Source organism: Aphelocoma coerulescens, chromosome 5, assembly GCF_041296385.1.
Source record: "Aphelocoma coerulescens isolate FSJ_1873_10779 chromosome 5, UR_Acoe_1.0, whole genome shotgun sequence".
In the NCBI taxonomy this organism is placed as follows: Eukaryota; Metazoa; Chordata; class Aves; order Passeriformes; family Corvidae; genus Aphelocoma; species Aphelocoma coerulescens.
In genome coordinates, this window is record NC_091019.1 from 28,035,861 (window position 1) to 28,051,870 (window position 16,010).

At 45.4% G+C, this 16,010-nt stretch overlaps 1 protein-coding gene across 2 annotated transcripts; it reads right to left on the minus strand.

Annotated features, from left to right (window-relative positions):
- Window positions 1-719: 719 nt before the first annotated feature.
- Window positions 720-10,560, minus strand: F2 (coagulation factor II, thrombin). 2 transcript variants are annotated; one of them, XM_069017297.1, is made up of 14 exons: window positions 10,438-10,560; window positions 9,372-9,535; window positions 8,350-8,374; window positions 8,101-8,151; window positions 7,501-7,606; window positions 7,292-7,419; window positions 5,375-5,671; window positions 4,895-5,008; window positions 4,500-4,626; window positions 3,832-3,999; window positions 3,332-3,505; window positions 3,041-3,219; window positions 1,740-1,810; window positions 720-1,013 (listed from the first exon to the last, which is right to left on the minus strand). In XM_069017297.1, exons 1-14 carry the CDS (start codon window positions 10,514-10,516, stop codon window positions 870-872), a joined length of 1,827 nt encoding a protein of 608 aa, XP_068873398.1. In that variant the 5' UTR covers window positions 10,517-10,560; the 3' UTR covers window positions 720-869. The 2 variants fall into 2 exon arrangements, with proteins under 2 accessions (XP_068873398.1, XP_068873397.1); XM_069017296.1 differs by lacking the exon at window positions 10,438-10,560 and having other exon boundaries at window positions 9,372-9,821.
- Window positions 10,561-16,010: the final 5,450 nt, after the last annotated feature.

A 16,010-nucleotide genomic window follows, 5' to 3' on the forward strand; every position in this document is an offset into this window, starting at 1 on the left:
ATTGGTGGTCAAGAATTTGTGTTTGCTGCTGTACTCCTAGGTCCTCAGTGTTCCAAAATTGCTGCTAAAGAGGAGTTTATGAAAAATTGAAGCCTGTTTTTGGAGAGATCCCTTAACAGCCTTTATAACACAAGCAAACATGGAAGCATCCTGCACTATACCTTGGAGGCTTTGACAATGACTGCATGAATTGCTTCCTTCTGAATCTTGCTATGCAGGTGGAAAATACACAATGAGGACCCAGCACCACCTGCTGTGTAGGAACTTACTGGAAGTGCTGCTTAATGTATTCAAGCTGCTATTCCTTTGTAGGATGAATTGCACACAGTGGTGCTGGTATTTATTGCCTGCTGTTGTAGCTGAGAACAATGTTTATCTGATCAAAACAGCTTCTAGTTACTTTACTTTTGACATTGGTGTTTTGTGTAATGCCACAGGTACTGTAGGGTGGTTATCTCTGGTACATACATGGGTCAAAAAGTAGAAGGGAGGAAAGGGACAGTGCATGAGGGCACAATCTTGCTTGCTATGGCTGACAAGGCCATTACATGAGGTCCAAAATGTGTTGATTATAGCTGATGGAAGGGAGGGGAACTTGTTTGAAGCACAAGAGGTAATCAGCAGTACAGCTAGTGCTGTGGTACTCCTGGTACTCTGGTACTCCTGTCATGATTTAGATCCAACTGCAATTCAACTCGGCATGAATAAAAGGAAGAAGATGGGTTTCAGAGCCTTTATTTTTCAAGGGATAAGACTTTCCTTTGTCAAGTTGTAAGGATATAACTTGTTTTACTTCAGGATCTTCTATACTTGTGTTTTTAAGTGCAGCATTGTAGCAAAACTGAGAGCAAGCAAGGTCAATGCTTCATCTATCGCCCATGCTTTTCGATGGCTTTTCGCATCCACTTTTTCAGGCGGAATACGTGGGTGTAAAATCCATATTTGCCATCTCGGTCACAGCCTTCTCCCCATGAAACTATTCCCACTTGATACCAGCGGTTGTCATCTGGGTTCTAAAGTGAAGAAAAAATGGGATTGGCACAAGGAGCAAGAGACTGATAATGATTCTCTGATTCCAAGATTGGAAAAGACTTCCAAGATCAACTCTGACCTTTGATCAAACACCACCATGTTAACTAAACCACAGCACTGACTGCACTCTTTCAGTCCAACCTGAACCTCCTTTGGCACAGCTTGAGGCCATTTTCTCTTGTCCTTTGCTTGTCAGGAAGAAGAGGCTGGCTGACTGCCACCTAGCTACAACCTCCTTTCAGTAGGTCTCCCCTGAGCTTCCCTTTCTCCAGGCTAAACAAGCCTAGCTTCCTCAGCCATGCCTCCTAAGACATGTGCTCTGGATTGTTTAGCAGCTTGGGTGCCCTCTCAGATCTAAACCTTGGATGTGCCCCAGCCTGTTTAATGATGGATGCTACTCTGGGATTCAGACTGGCATCTCCAACAGTTTGTTGGAGTAATTTTGTCTCTACTCTTAAATCTCTAGTTAAGAATTGGCCATCACTCATATGTCCTGCAGGTGATCTCCCAATATGCTGAGAGCTCAGTATAGAAATGGGGCTGGATGACTGCAGGATTCGTCTCCATTGCTCACCTTGGGCATGAGCTGGGTTTGCTTCAGCCACTCAGCTGTGGCTCCACTCTGCTACTGTTTTTTAGACTATGAAGTTCAGCATAGAACAAACCTATCTCTGTATGTCTTATAAGCTTGAACTTGTTGAACATACCTTCATTACAAAAGGTCCCCCACTGTCCCCTTCGCAGGCATCTCCTCTCTTTAAGTCGTCAGGACTGTAACCTACAGGCAAGAAAAATGGACATTTGACATTTGTTGGCCATGGTTTCTTTAAAGTTTTGGGATAAATGGCATAAATGTTTTGAGACCCATGAGATTGTTTGCTGCTTCTGTCAACTCTTGGACTTTTGTTTTTTACATATGTAAAGATTCTAACTCTGCATCTGTCTTTGGAACTTTCTTGAATCCACCCTCTGTGCTCTCATTCCTGTTTTTTCGTCAGAATTGTTGTTAGTGTCAAGTGCACTGACACTGTACAACAGCTGTAGCTTGAGCTACTGTGCTTTTCTTGTCTTGGAAACTTATTTGTCATATTCTCTGTTCCCTGTTCTTCTGTTTACTATAGAGATACGCTGTTGTCCCCACTTTCACCTTCCTGTCACTCTTAAGTTCTGCTATTCCTCTCCCCAGCTGTCTTCCTAAAGTCTCACTATGAAGAAAAGGATTTCACTCATTCCTGATGAACTAGATAGTATGTCTGCATTTTCCCATCACCTGTGTTTTTCTGTATGTCTGCATCTGAGCTATTTCAAAGGATGTTATGTAGAAAAAGAATCCACAAGCACTCTGTATTTTCAGCACACTCATGTAATTGGCTTCCATCCTAACTCAAGCAATCGCATGTGTTTAGATGAAAGCAGCACAAATTTAGTCAAAGATCACTGGAGGCTTGCCTGTAGGACCTGATAAAGTCTGCACAAATGAAGAATACAGCAGGAATTATTAAACTAGTACATAAATCCATAGTCTCTTGGTAACTTGAATTCTGTGTCCACTTCCCTTCTTACTCAAAAAGGGTATGATGCTAGAAGAGAAGGGTATGATGTTGGAAGGTAGGAGCCTTCAGAATTTGTGGGCATAAGTATGAATGGGCTCCAAAAGATTGAGACAAGCTAGAAACAGGATAATAGGTGTGCAGCCTTCAATTTAGGAAGTCACTGAACTGTTCTGTATACTGGTGAAAAGATAATTTTATTTGTGCTTAGTTCTCCCGCAGCTGCTGCTGCCACCTAGTACCATTAGACTAGTGCCTGACACAGGTTAGTGTTGCAAACTTTATTCCTAGCTTCAAGTTCTCCAGCCTTCATGTTTTCTGAGAGCTGAGAAAGTTCTTGTCATAGGGAAGTTATTCTTTGTGGAGGGCATTTGCAAGTTTATCAGAAAGTAACCTTTCTGTACGAGTCACACCAGGAGCTCAGAGCCCTTGACTTCTGTGGCTCCAGTGCTACTTACCTGCACAAAACATGTTGTCAGTGACTTTAACTCTGGTGGATGCCTTGCAGGTACTTTGGTCTACAATGGGCACATTGACCTGTTGCAGAACTTTGGGCAGGTTGCTGGGGTTAGTGGCCCATGTTTCTTTCAAGTTTCCCCAACCAGTTACCCTCCCTTTGTAACCTGCCAGCATCAGCCTATGGAAGGAAGCACAGGTAAAATTAAATGTAACAGCTTTCTCCCACCTGACACTCTTGCTGCAAAATAGCCTTGAGAAGTCATCTCTCTCCCTCTCTCTTTCCTCCTCACCTCTGCACAACCTCTTTGGTAGGCAGGCAGACAGGATGGATGTAGTCACTGAAGCTGATGGGTCTCTTTAAATGCATGAGTGCAATGTCTCGGTCCATGTTCTCTCTCCAGTTGTACTTGGGATGGATGATGATTTTATCCAACAGAGCAATCTTCTCTTTATTCTTTTCATATCTGAAATAGTTATGAAGGAGAGAACTCACTGTACAGTAGCAGCTGAGAGTCGGAGTTCATGATACTCTCAGCTTTGTACCCTCCGAGACAATGCTGTCTTTACATAGGAGCACCCTTTCAGATTTCTCAGGCTTCCTTGCTCCTTTTCACTTTAACCTTTAGGATCAGCAAGAGCAGCAAATGACAGCCCCATTAGATCCTGTTATTGAGAGGCATGAAACATTAGCTATAATACTTCCTTGGATACTGAATGACAGCCCAACTTCAAAGTATCTCACTACTGCAAGAAGAAGCCTGGTTCCTTCTCACTTCATCCAGACTCTTACTTTGCTCTTACGTGCTTGCCAATCCGCACCAATATGTCATTTGTAGTTAAGTTCTTGTCCCAGGGTGGATAGAAAAGACAATGAGCAGCAGTCAGGATCCAGCTGTCACTGATGAGGCTGGCACCACACAGCAGCTCTTGAGGAGACTTTTTGTAAAGCATCACCTGCCTGAGAGATGAGGAGGAAGGAAGCCTTAGCAGGACTTAAGATGTGGCTGGCTGAATGGGTCCTGGTGTCAAGCAGAAAGTGCAGAATTGGCAGTGAGAAGGAAACAGCACTGCACTATACTGACAAAACTGCATAAGTAGCTCTGTAGCAAAAGTCTTCCCTGGGCATGTATATCCTATGTAATAGGCCATTTACCCAATTTCTTTCACCTGGAGAGGTTTCTCCTCCTTTCTGTTCCAGCAAAGCTGGAAAGAGGAAGACATGAAGATGAAACACACCAACACACTTGCTTTTCTCCAGTGGTTGCATACTTGATTCAAGAGGTGAGTTTCTTTACAGCTATATTTTAGTACTGCTCTGTCAACCACTTGGAGAAGGTTTGATTAGAATCCGTAATTTGTGCATGCTGCTTGAGATAGGAAAGCCATTTTATTTCTACCTGCTGGAGCTGAAGAGAAGGAAGACACAGTTCCCAAAGACTGTGCAAAACCAGTACTTACCAGGGGGCGCTGCCAACTTCTGCGTCATCCCCACCAACAACTCTGCCTCCCATGTAGGAATCCAACAGCTCCTTCTCACTTTGGTCTGTTACCTTTTTCTTCTCAAATAAAGGACGAATGCCACAATCTGAAAAAACAGCAGTCTGGCTTTGCTACCTTACCTGATTCACAGTGCAGAACTATTGTCTGCAGTCAGTATGCGAAGCTGGAAGATCTTAGGAAGGAAGTGCTTACTAGCTCCATGATTGGAACTGGATATTGACTTCTGAGAGTTCTTCAAGGAATTTAAGTATCTTCCCCTGCTTTTAACAGCATTTGGCTAGCTGAGGTTTCTGAGGAACAGGAAGAAACTACAGCCCTTCTACAAACATGCTGTATCTAGAGTTTTTGCTCACCTGCTTCACCTGAACCAAAAGTTTTGTCATCAAAGAAGGTTTTGAATTCCTGAGGAATGGTAGAACGTCCTGATATTCCCTCGAACTCGTGGTTCTCATCCTCTAGCAAGCTGTCTGAGAGAGATGGAAAGATAAACATGGTAAAAGGCTTAACTGCAGTTACCATAATTAACAGCAATGTAAATGTTCCTTTCCCCACACAGTGGGTCTGATTAAGGAATGATGTTTTAAAACACCAGTGCTCTTTTTAATGCGCCTTGTCCACCACTGAGTTTTCAGGGAGAACACCTGAGAGAGGTAACAGTACTACACACCTAAGGCAGGTTAATACATGTGCTATATGGACAAACAGGACTCCCAGGTGCATGGTGCACATACATCCTTGTCTATGCCTCCCAGGCCAAGCGCTTCATTCTAGTCCTGCTCTTATTTGCCACTGCCTCAAATGTGTGCCTACCCAAACCTATGCAGACTTCTCACCGCAGTAGTGCAGATCACAGTAGTCAAAGTAGGGTGGTTCATCTGTGACACACCAGACACCCTCGTCATCTCTGTCTGGATTCCGACAGTAATTCTCCTGCAGCTCCACGTCTGGGTCAATGTGTTTTCCATGGAGCACCTCTTTGGCTTTCTCAGAGTTCCATGGCAGACACTTGGCTCCAGACACAGTGACTGAGAGGGTCCCCGTGTAAAGCATGCCTTTCTCTGGTTCACAAGGCTCCACTGGTGCAGGTGGTGTGGCCCGTGGAGTAAATGGAACTGTTGTTCTGTCTTCACCTGGAAAGACAGAGAGCTGTGATTTAAGCCATAGCTGTGCACTCAGAAGTGCTGTTAGCAAATAGCACAGAGCCCCTTTACTGAAGCCTAGAGTTCCATAGGGCCTCCCATTATGTTTGGGAGCTCCCATTGTGTTCTCATGCATGTGGTGGCCCTCTAAAATATTGCAGTGTCAGAGGTGGTCCAGCAGTATTGTGAAGTGAGGCTGGCACTATTCATCACACTTCTCTTTGTCACTAGGATATGAGGAACAATACTGTGTTCCCTTCTGGGGCATCTTTGAGAACCAGCTCAAGGGATGGGTAGGTGCCTCAGGTATCATAATGCTGCTGTATTAGGTCCTCCAACACCTTATTCTCAAATGCTTAACTAGGCCATATTTGGGGGAGCCTTTTACTGTTATATGCTATTAAAATGGCAAATTTAACTTTTGCCAATGTTTCTAAATCTAATAATAAGTGAAAAATTTCCTTGCAAGACTTTTCATGCTTTTTCATGTGAGTGTCCTAATGACTGCAAGTTTTAAGCAGCATTTCCTGAGGGAGTGATTACCCAATAATCTATTCTTGCTTGGCCTCAAGGTGCCTTCTCCGTGTGCACGGGGGGGCTCCCCATGTGAAGACACCCCATTTGACTATTCTCTCTGGTGCACAACAGCCACTGGGCAAGTAGCATTCACTTTAATCAGTGAGGCTGCTTCTGTTTTTTGACCCATGTCAACATGATTCTAAAAGAACTGTGCACAAAACCAAGGCTTTTCTAATCCTGCTATATCCATGCACGTGTAACTGTAAGCTACTGTAGGCCAGAAATTAAATAGTGAACAGAGATAGTACAGATGCCTGATGGCCTCAAAGCAGAGCAGTATTTCTTCTCAGTTTGTTAGATTCTGCAGACCAGAGCAATGGTAATAGCTTTTAAAATTTCAGAATACCCCACGTCAAAATGGTTGCTGACCTCTAACTTTCATTTGTAAGAGTTGCTGCTTCTAGTCTCTGGTTTTGGAAGAGAAACTTTTGCTGTGAGAAGTTCTCTCCTTTACCAGTTCTTCTGAGACAGAGGCCAAGCCCCAGGGGAGATAGCTCTGTACTGGGGAGAAATGGGAATGGGTAATGGGGGATGGTCCTCCATGTCCAGTGCAATGATGAGAGAAGGGCATCTTCTCTTTTCTTGAGATTGTGAGTATTAAACTGCACACCTTCACAGGAGAGAATGTTACGGCAGGCAGTCACACACAAACTGTAGTTACTCTGTCCTAAAGGTAGGAATTCAGACCAAGAAACATTATGACTCTTGGCTGTCACAAACTAGAGACAACTGAACCAGGATTTTGGGGTGACTGACTAGAGAATATTGTAGTACATTCCAGGGGACTGCTGACACTGGTTTTAATTTAGATCTAGATTAGCATAATCTAGAGAAAACAGCTCATTGTGTATGGGCAACTCTGACTTCTCCTCCTCAGCTCCTTTACCCTTTAAGATGCAGTTTCTCTACTCCTACTGACCTCTGTTCGTGTAAGCATTCCCCCTCCTTAACCCTCTCCTTGACTGCTTTACTGTGAGTCTCAGTGCAGTGTTTTGCTGTGAGTGCAGGGGTCTCTGGAGTGCTGTGGCATACCACACACAGGGATGGGACACTCCTCCCGTTCCACCGTTGGGTCTCGGGTATAGCACCACGGGCCTTCTGAGTTGTCTGGGTTCCTGCAGTAGTTCTCAATGAGGTTGGGATAAATGGTGGCATTAAATCTATGAGAGACAAAGCTGGTTAGGCTAGGAAGGAAGGACACCCTGGAGAACTCTTAAGGGGTATGCAGAAGATGATCTTACTTAGGAATATGTGGATATTTGCTTGTCCACACTTGACATTCAATCCCAGACTTGGTGTGGCTAATTGTTCCCCGATAGTTCTGGCCCAGCCCAAGAGCGCAGTTACCTGTCAAAATCCCAACAGTGTAAGCCAGAGTCAGTGGAACTGGATGTAGCATTTTTCAAGGTCAGAAGTACCATCTCCCATATCCCTTTAACTTCTGCTGTGTGCATGAGCCTGCACGAGCAGAGGCATCCTCTTCCTGTGAGAAGAGCACACAGCCTATGCTTTCTCTCCCTCATCAGAGGGAGCCATCCCTGAGGCTCTGTGCTTTGCTTTGGCTCAGAGCCTTTCTGAGAGGCTGCTCACACCTGACTGAGTCACAAGAATAAGGATATTTACCCCATGCTATTTCAGTGCACAAGCCAGATTGTTTGTTGAAATGGTTAGTGGGGAAATAAAGAGGAAGAAATAATTTCAAATTCTTCCACTGATATTTTTCTCTATAATTGGATGGCTTCTCCAACATGAGTTTAATTTTTTTCTGTACAATCTCTGCAGGAAGCAAGTTCCTGTCACTCACTGTATCTAGGAGATTGAAGTCAGCATGAAGTTCATACCTTCTAGACAAGCATCCTGAACTGTCCTGGATATTCCCAGGCCCTGGCATACTAGTAAAATAAGAAGAAAGAGACACATTATATGAAAGCAATCCAAATAAGCATCATCATTTCAACCAGTTTATCATCTAGAGACAAAACACAAGTGCTTAGCCCTAGAAAGTGAGCTCTTAAAAGAGGGAGCCATCTCTCCAGGATGACAGTGCATCCTAAGGGATAACAGTACCTGCAGGACTCAAAACAACTTACCTTGGTATTTTGACCAAAATATGTCCTGTAAAAAAGAAAAAAAAAAGAAAAATATATATTTAGGGACACAGAATATCAAACCTTTCTTGGCTACTGCAATTCAAACCAGTAAGCGAACATGCCATCAAAACAAAAGGAAAGACTAACCTAGCTCTGTTTATACCAATTGCTGTGGAATAAATAAAGCAAATAAAGCAAAAAACCCGATACAAAGCCACATTCCTATGCATCAGACTCAGGAATCAAGACAGTACTGTTGTTTCTAAAGAGACCAAAGATGTTTACGACCTTCATCAACCTTCAGAGGAAGCAGAGGGTTCTAGGGTGCAGTGGGCTACATTGCAGAAGTCCAAGCAGCTGACTCTGGAATTTCTAAGGCCACAGATCCCATGTAGGTATTGCTCAGCTCTTTGGATATACATCTCTGCCATGCAGCCTGGGCCTGATTGCTTTTGAAGTACTCCACAGAGGTAGTGTCTTGCTGCCTTAGGCTCCTAACTGTTTATCTGTTGTATTTTGAGTGTGAAATTCAGCAGGGACATTGTTCCTTGGGGCTAGGAACAAATCCCAAAAGGATGCAGCACAAATTCAGCAGCATGAGTGAGTCTGGAAACCAGAAACAGGGACAGACTGTGCAAAAGCTTCAGCTCAAAGGAGTTTGAGGCATCTGCACTCAGTGTTTGGCTGCTACGCCAGTGCTTCTGTAAGTGTCTGGGACAGCAGCTCACATGTGTGAGGCAGCATGCTGAGCTAGTGGAAGATGCTATTCAGGACCAATGAGACCTTGTCACTTCATGTGTAGAGAGGGAGAGAAAAGAACCTGAGCTTTCAGCTGTATTCCCTGGAGTGTCTCAAGGAGGGAAGCTCCCTAAGAAAGCCTGAGCTCCCCTTGGGGCACACACACATCAGCCTCATCTTTGGTTCACAGAACTGAGTATTAGAACCCTGGCCCCTGGCTGCGTGTGCAACCTGCTGCCGTCTCCCTGCGGAGGACGGCTGAGGGAATGTTTCCCGGTACGTACCGTCTGATCAGTGGATTCAAGGGCTTCGAAAGCCTCCTCATAACTGCATATCTCCTCCAGGCACTCTCGCTCCAGGTTTCCCTTAAGCATCTCTTCTAGAAATCCCTTGTTGGCACGTCGTGGGCGCTTGAGCAGGGACAATGCCTGCCCCTTTTCCAGGAAAACTATCGGGTCAGAACACTGCCAGTCATAGGGCTGCTCACAGCCAGAGGGCACCTTCGTCTCCCCTTTCAGTTTCCAAAAACTACATGCAGCTGATGTGGTAATCCCACAGCCCAGCCTCCCCCAGTGCACCATGTAGAGAGGAGAAGCCCTGTCAGGTCTACACTTGCTTATCAGAGCACGCTCTCTGGAATTCATCCTGTCACAGCTCCCATCACTTAGGTAACAGAAGTGACAAGAACACTGCTTCCTCAGCAAAGCTGCTCTGCACATTTGCAGTTAGAGGCTTGTTTGCTTTGAGCCTGCTGCTCTCCCTATCCCCAGCCACTGTATTTTTGTCTTGCCCGCCTCAGACCACTGTGATAAGCACAGCTTGGTTCCATTTCATGTTCAGAGCCCCTGATTTGAGATCTGGAGACAGGTCTTCCCTCACACAGTAGTGGGTCCAAGAGGACTAACCTCGTGTTAAGGAAAGACAGTTAGAGCATCTAATAAAAGAAGCAGTGAGCAGGAAGGTGGCATATTTTGTTTGACCTAAAGTTTCAATAAGGAACACCTGGGGAGGCAATGGAGCATTAAAGCCACCTAGGTCAGCAGAGGAACTCTATCCCCAAAAGCCCCATGGCTGTGTTACACTCGATCCTGGACTCAGCCACAATCCTTTTCCCTGCCATTTCCCAGGTGACCTGTAAAATCCACTGAGTTGTTGCCACCAGCTGACAGATTCTGCTGCATCCTCCTCTATTCACTCCATTCTCAGCACCCTTTTGCTCTCAACTTCAAGCTTTTAGCCTGTCCTCCTGACTTGAGGAAGAAAACTTGCCACATGCATTACCTCTGGAAAGAACTAACCCCATCTTTCTTCCTCCTGTCATCTACTGGTACTTCTGCCCTTGAGTCTTACCTCTGTCATGGCTCAAGGTGAGGTGCAGAAGGCTGGAGAAGAGCAGGCCCCTCAGTAGGCTGGTTTTGGTGTGCGCCATGCTGTACAGCCCTGGCTGCAGGGGAATTGCAAAGGAAGCAGAATAAGCGGAGTCACAGCCCTGCTGAGTTAATATTGAACCAGAATGAAGAAACAGGACTCCAGGTCGTGGTGTGTCAGGGACAGTGGGACTCTTATCCCTCCTCTCTTGGCATCTCTCCCTCCCTTCAGAGCATCTTCGTTTCCTTACTTAACTTCCTATTTCATATCTGGGAAGATGGCATGAGTAGCAAGAGGACAATTTTGTCCCAGGGCACAGGGAGAACTCGGGCTGGAGAGAGGTACCTCTGCCAGCTCACAGCCATCCCAGCCAGAGAGCTTGCTTCTTTTCCCTGACTTTGCTCCCGTGCAGCCCCTGGCACCATCACTGCCTCCCCACCATGCTGGGTCAGGCCCCTGCCACTGACTCTTCTCAGATTTACTCTAGCAGCCTCGAACACAGGAAGACTTTGAGATCTCCTTAGCCATTCCCAGTCCTTCTTTTAGCTACAAGCTCCCCTGATTCTCCCTAGTGCTCAGTTGTCTTTCCTTCCTGCAGTTATGAGCAAGCTCAGCCTCAGCTATTTTGGCACCACAACACAGTTTAAGTGTTCCCCCTTCTCCCTTGCCCATAACAAGGAGCAGAAAGGGTGCCTTTGACAATCCATTGGGAAGTTAAATTTTCCTCCCAGTTAGGTCAGCATGCCATTGACAGTACATTCTTCCTAACGCCTTACAATTCCCAGCTGAGTGGAGGAGGATGAAGCAGCATGAAGTCTGGGCTCCCCCTTTTCTTCCCCCCATAGTGCAACGTACTAAAGTCCATCCAAAAGGAAACAGAAACTGATGAGCAGGGAGCTAGCACACCCAAAACCAGCCAGGAAAACAAGGGCTTCCAGAAACAGGGAAACAGGAATTCTCTGGATGTCATGACATCAACTATTAAGAACTGGACTACCAGAGCTGGGAAAGCTCTAATGATTGCTACTGCAAGCAGACCATTGGCAAGAGTGGAAAAACAGCAAAAAGCAGGGCAGCATGGGGGTAGTCTCAGGAATTGCCACAAAAGTTCTTTCTGCCAGCAGGGAGCATATTTAGTGCTGTGCCTCTGTGCAGCAGATACATCTGTAATGTTTATCTCCATAGAAGGAGTGCAAATATTAGCATTAGGTTGGCTGAGGAATGACTCTGGCCACTGGTACAAAGAGCAGTTGCAGAGGCTTCCTTCCTCACCTAAGAGTGTCTCCTGTTCTCATCCACACACATCTCTACCCCCCGCTCTGGATTTTGGAGAGACACCTTTAGGAATGGCTGGAATTCCCTGGGTGGAGATGACCTGGGTGGAGAGTGTGGGCATGGGATTAGACACAACCCTAGAAACACCCATGTTACTTCACCGGGGAAGCAGCATTTAGGCAGAGAGCACAGGCAGGGACAGGAAAGAGCACTAACAAGAGTAGTGAGGTCAGAGCTGCGGCTGTGTCCCACACAGCCACCTCTGCTCCTCACTGGAGGAGGAGGCACAAGCAGCTTTCAATATCCTCAGTCACTTTCTTTTTCATTTCTGCATCTCTGTCTCTTCTTTGTAATAACCAGGCAGCCTTTACACTGCACCTTAAGTCAATGTTGTTATACTTATGCATCGACTTTTACTGTCTTCTTGTCTTTCCTTTAAAGGAAAGGTCTTACCACCTTCCATGGAATCATGCAGTATATAAGGCTAATTTTCAGCAATGCTACACTACAGCAGTTAAGTTTGGTTATCAGACTTGGTTATCAGGTATGAATATCTTCTAATACTTACCTATGCCATCTTCCTTTAACATTACTTCTGTTCTGGTTCCTACATTCATTCTGTTGCTTAAGCATTTGTTTGAAAAACCCTTACTGAAACTGATGATGATTCTGTCACTATGTCTGGCTGCTCCTCTTCCAGCTGCTGTTCTTCTTTCCCCTGTGATACAGGACAAACCTACCTCTCAGGGCAACTTGTTAACTGTAACTGCTGAAACCTCTTATCTCTAGATTACTCAAGGCTACATCCATCACTTAGGTTCCTTCTATTTCTTTATGTAGGTTGTGCTTTGTAATTGGAGACTTTCACTACATCCTGGGACACTTTCCAGCCCTTTCTGGTGTCTCACGAAGTTAGTAATTAAAGATGCTGACTCTTCACATTGTGCCTTTTGTCATTCCATAATGTACTTCTAGGGCTTGTCTCTGTCCCATTCCTGTGGTTAGCCTCTGCAGCAGCACAGGATGCATCAGCTATCACCTCTCCAGGGGCTTTGACTTAACCCCTGCAACATTTAACTCTTCCATTCCTGTAAGCAAATTTTTATAATCTCATTTTCTTTCTGCCTTCGCTCACCCATGAATGATGAATGCTATTTTCTTTCTTAGGATGAGAGTTAAGATACCTTTACTGTCCAGAGTTATGGCTTTTAACACAGCTGGGAGTTTTGATCTCTTTCCCTCTATGTATTGATTCTTGGTTTTAAGTAAAAAAAGCCTTTGGCAGTTTTTTTCCCTATGTGACTACTTTGTCAACTTCCAGGGGGCATAATATAGGGTGTTTGGCCTTGGCCCTGGCCCATTTTCTTGGACCTTTTTCTATTCTGTGATGGATACAGTTTGCTGGTTCAACAGCTGGGGCATTTATCAATCTGTTCCCAAAGTGAGTTATACAGTTTGATCAAAGTAACACATTGGCTACAATCACAAAGATGAAACCCTTATCCCTTCACACAGGGGTTCCCCTGTTCCTGAGGACCAGGCAGCTGCCAAGTGGGGGGCAACTTCAGGACCCAGAGAACTGTCTCCTTTCCTTGCAGCCTGCTGCTTTTCATTCAAACACCTTGGTCAGATTTAAGCCAGTTTACACATTGGCCAAGGGCTGAACCCTGACCGTAGTGTGAGGTTTAAACATAACACGAGTTTATGTGCATGCCTGGCACCTGGTGAGGCCCTGCCAGCGTGAAGGACACAAGCATCCAACAGACCTTGCAGTTGTCACCTGGGAGTGTTGCAGCAGCACCCCAAAGCCTTGGTGAAGCCCTGCCAGCATGGTGGACCCCACCACCCAGGAGAGCTGTGTGCTTGCTGCCTGAACCTGTGGAGGTAATGGGTGCACAGGATCTCCAGCCAGCTGGGTAATCATGTGTCTGCTGTCCCAAAGCATAACCTTCACTGGCATTGAAACTGTTCCCCATGCCAGCACATGGGACTAGGCAGGCACACATCCTTTTCCTTGCTATCCTTCTTCCCTTCTCACCAGGATCCTGACAACTACACCAAATGTAATGCACTGGCGGGAGGGCTTGTTATGGATCCCAATAAAAAAGGCACTCAGAGCCCACAATGTAGTAATTAAAATACCCTTTACTGGACATGATACAAGAAAGGGTATGGCATTAGATAATCCTACACCCCTTCAGATGCTGCAAACACCAAGTTATACATCACTGCACAGCTATCTAGTCAGGCCACAGCACCCTGTACAGATCCCATCCATGTTGAGGTTCACCAGCACCCTAGTCTTCAGGGCTTTTATAGAATTTTCCTAGGAAAATCCTATACTTTATGCATCATTTTGCTGTCAAGCAAAAGGCTGTTCACATGAGAACATGCTGTTTCTAAGACAACGACACGGTGGTGGCATCACCACCAGGGGCCCAGTGGAAGTCACCTATGGGCTCCTCAGTCAGGATTGGCCAGCTAAGTTTATCTTGCAGCCAAGTGATACGTGCAGCAGAGCACAGATCTGCTCCCACCTACTCAGATCAGCTGTCAGGTGAACAATGACCTCCTAATTCATAATTGCTCCTTCTATTTCTCTCTTGTTACTTTAGAATAAAAAAGCAGGTCAGCTGTTTAGGCAATAGCAGTCTGGGTTCTCCCCATCCCTTCCCCCCATTGCTCCCCCTTCTCTCCTGTTCTGCTGTGACAGAGGGCACATGCTTCAAACACAGCACGAGGCCAGCTCCAGTGAGAACATTCTGCAGCTGTGTCAATATTTGAGTTCGGACAGGCACCAAAGAGAGAACAGTAGGAAGCACTGCAGCTTCAAATATGAGCCCCCTCACATGCCTGTGTTTCAAGCACTCAGAGAAGACTTAGCTCACATGCTCCCTAACTATAGAGAAAATAATTAATTAAAAATTAAGACATCCAAAGGTTTATTAACTGAATTCACCTTCCATCTTTACACCACATCAAAGTGTCACGGATCTCACTCTAGCATCTTGTCTTAAAACTGGTCATAAAAGTTTAGGGAAAAAAAAAAGTAGAAACCACAAAGAGCAGCTTTTAGGGGTGTCACATAACTGCATTCACAGCACCCCAAAAGGGAACTGTGCTACTTATGATTTCCTGGTGCCTCTATATTTTCCTCTTGTGCAGGGGGCATATGAAACCCAGAGAATTTAAAGCCACTAAGCAAGACTGAACCAAAAATTTTGGGGAATTGAAGATGTTTGAGAGGCATAAGACAGAGAGCAAGAATAGCTAAAACTGAGGATTCAGCAAATGAAAGTGGTGTTCCTGTAACATGTGAAAAGAGAGTGCAGAGCATGCAAGTCTGAAAGACCTCTGTTAGGTCTGGTATTGTCAGTCTCTTCCTAGGAGGTCAAGTTCACATAGCATTGGGAAATGTGCCCTTTCTTCCTGCAACAGGACTAATTTATATCAGCATGCCTCAGCTGGCAAACAGGCACTGAAGAAGATGGAGCAGAGGGGATATTGGGGTGTAGTTATGGTGGTGCAGGGGCAGGAAAGAAGTGGAAGAGAGGAAGCAAGAATGTGAGGAGAGAAACAAGGGGAAAAATTAATGAACCCAACTTGAATGTGGAGAGGAAATGGAAAATCTTCTGAGCAGGGATGAACTAGTCAACCTTTATGTGGAGAGGAGAGGAGCCTTTCAGCTGGGGACAGTGAAAATTGCACCGTGAGACACAAAACTATCCTTTTCATGTCCTCACACAAACTGTCCAGTCACTGTGAGTGCAGGCAGCTGACAGCAAGCAAGCCAGGTGACAGCTGGGAAGGAACACTCAGCCCTAGCTCCAAGGCAGGAGTTTGCTTCTGCTAATTGTGAAAAATGCTCTTCATATTACAAGACACCTTGTAAACACCTGGGAAGTTGCTTACCAGTACTGTCTGGCACCAGCACGACCTTCAAATGATCAGAAGTGTTGCTTAGCTCCAAGAGTAAAAGCCCAGGAAAGTGCTTGAATAGCAACAAGTAATTAAAAAACTTGAAAGGAAGGCACTGTTCAAAGTCGCTGCTTTGAGACTTTTCCTGAATCCCTGCAGTGCACTGTCACTGACTGACAATGTAACACAGACAGAACAGAAGCACTGCTCATTAACGCTGTGTCTTCTCTAAGAAGTTATTCCCATCAGCAGCCAATGCCTTCCTTGCGCCAGGCCCAGCATGTGGCATGTGTAGGCTCATAGCTTCAACAAGCAGCTACTGCAAAGCCCCACGTTTACACAGGCAGCTACCTTCAAGACTG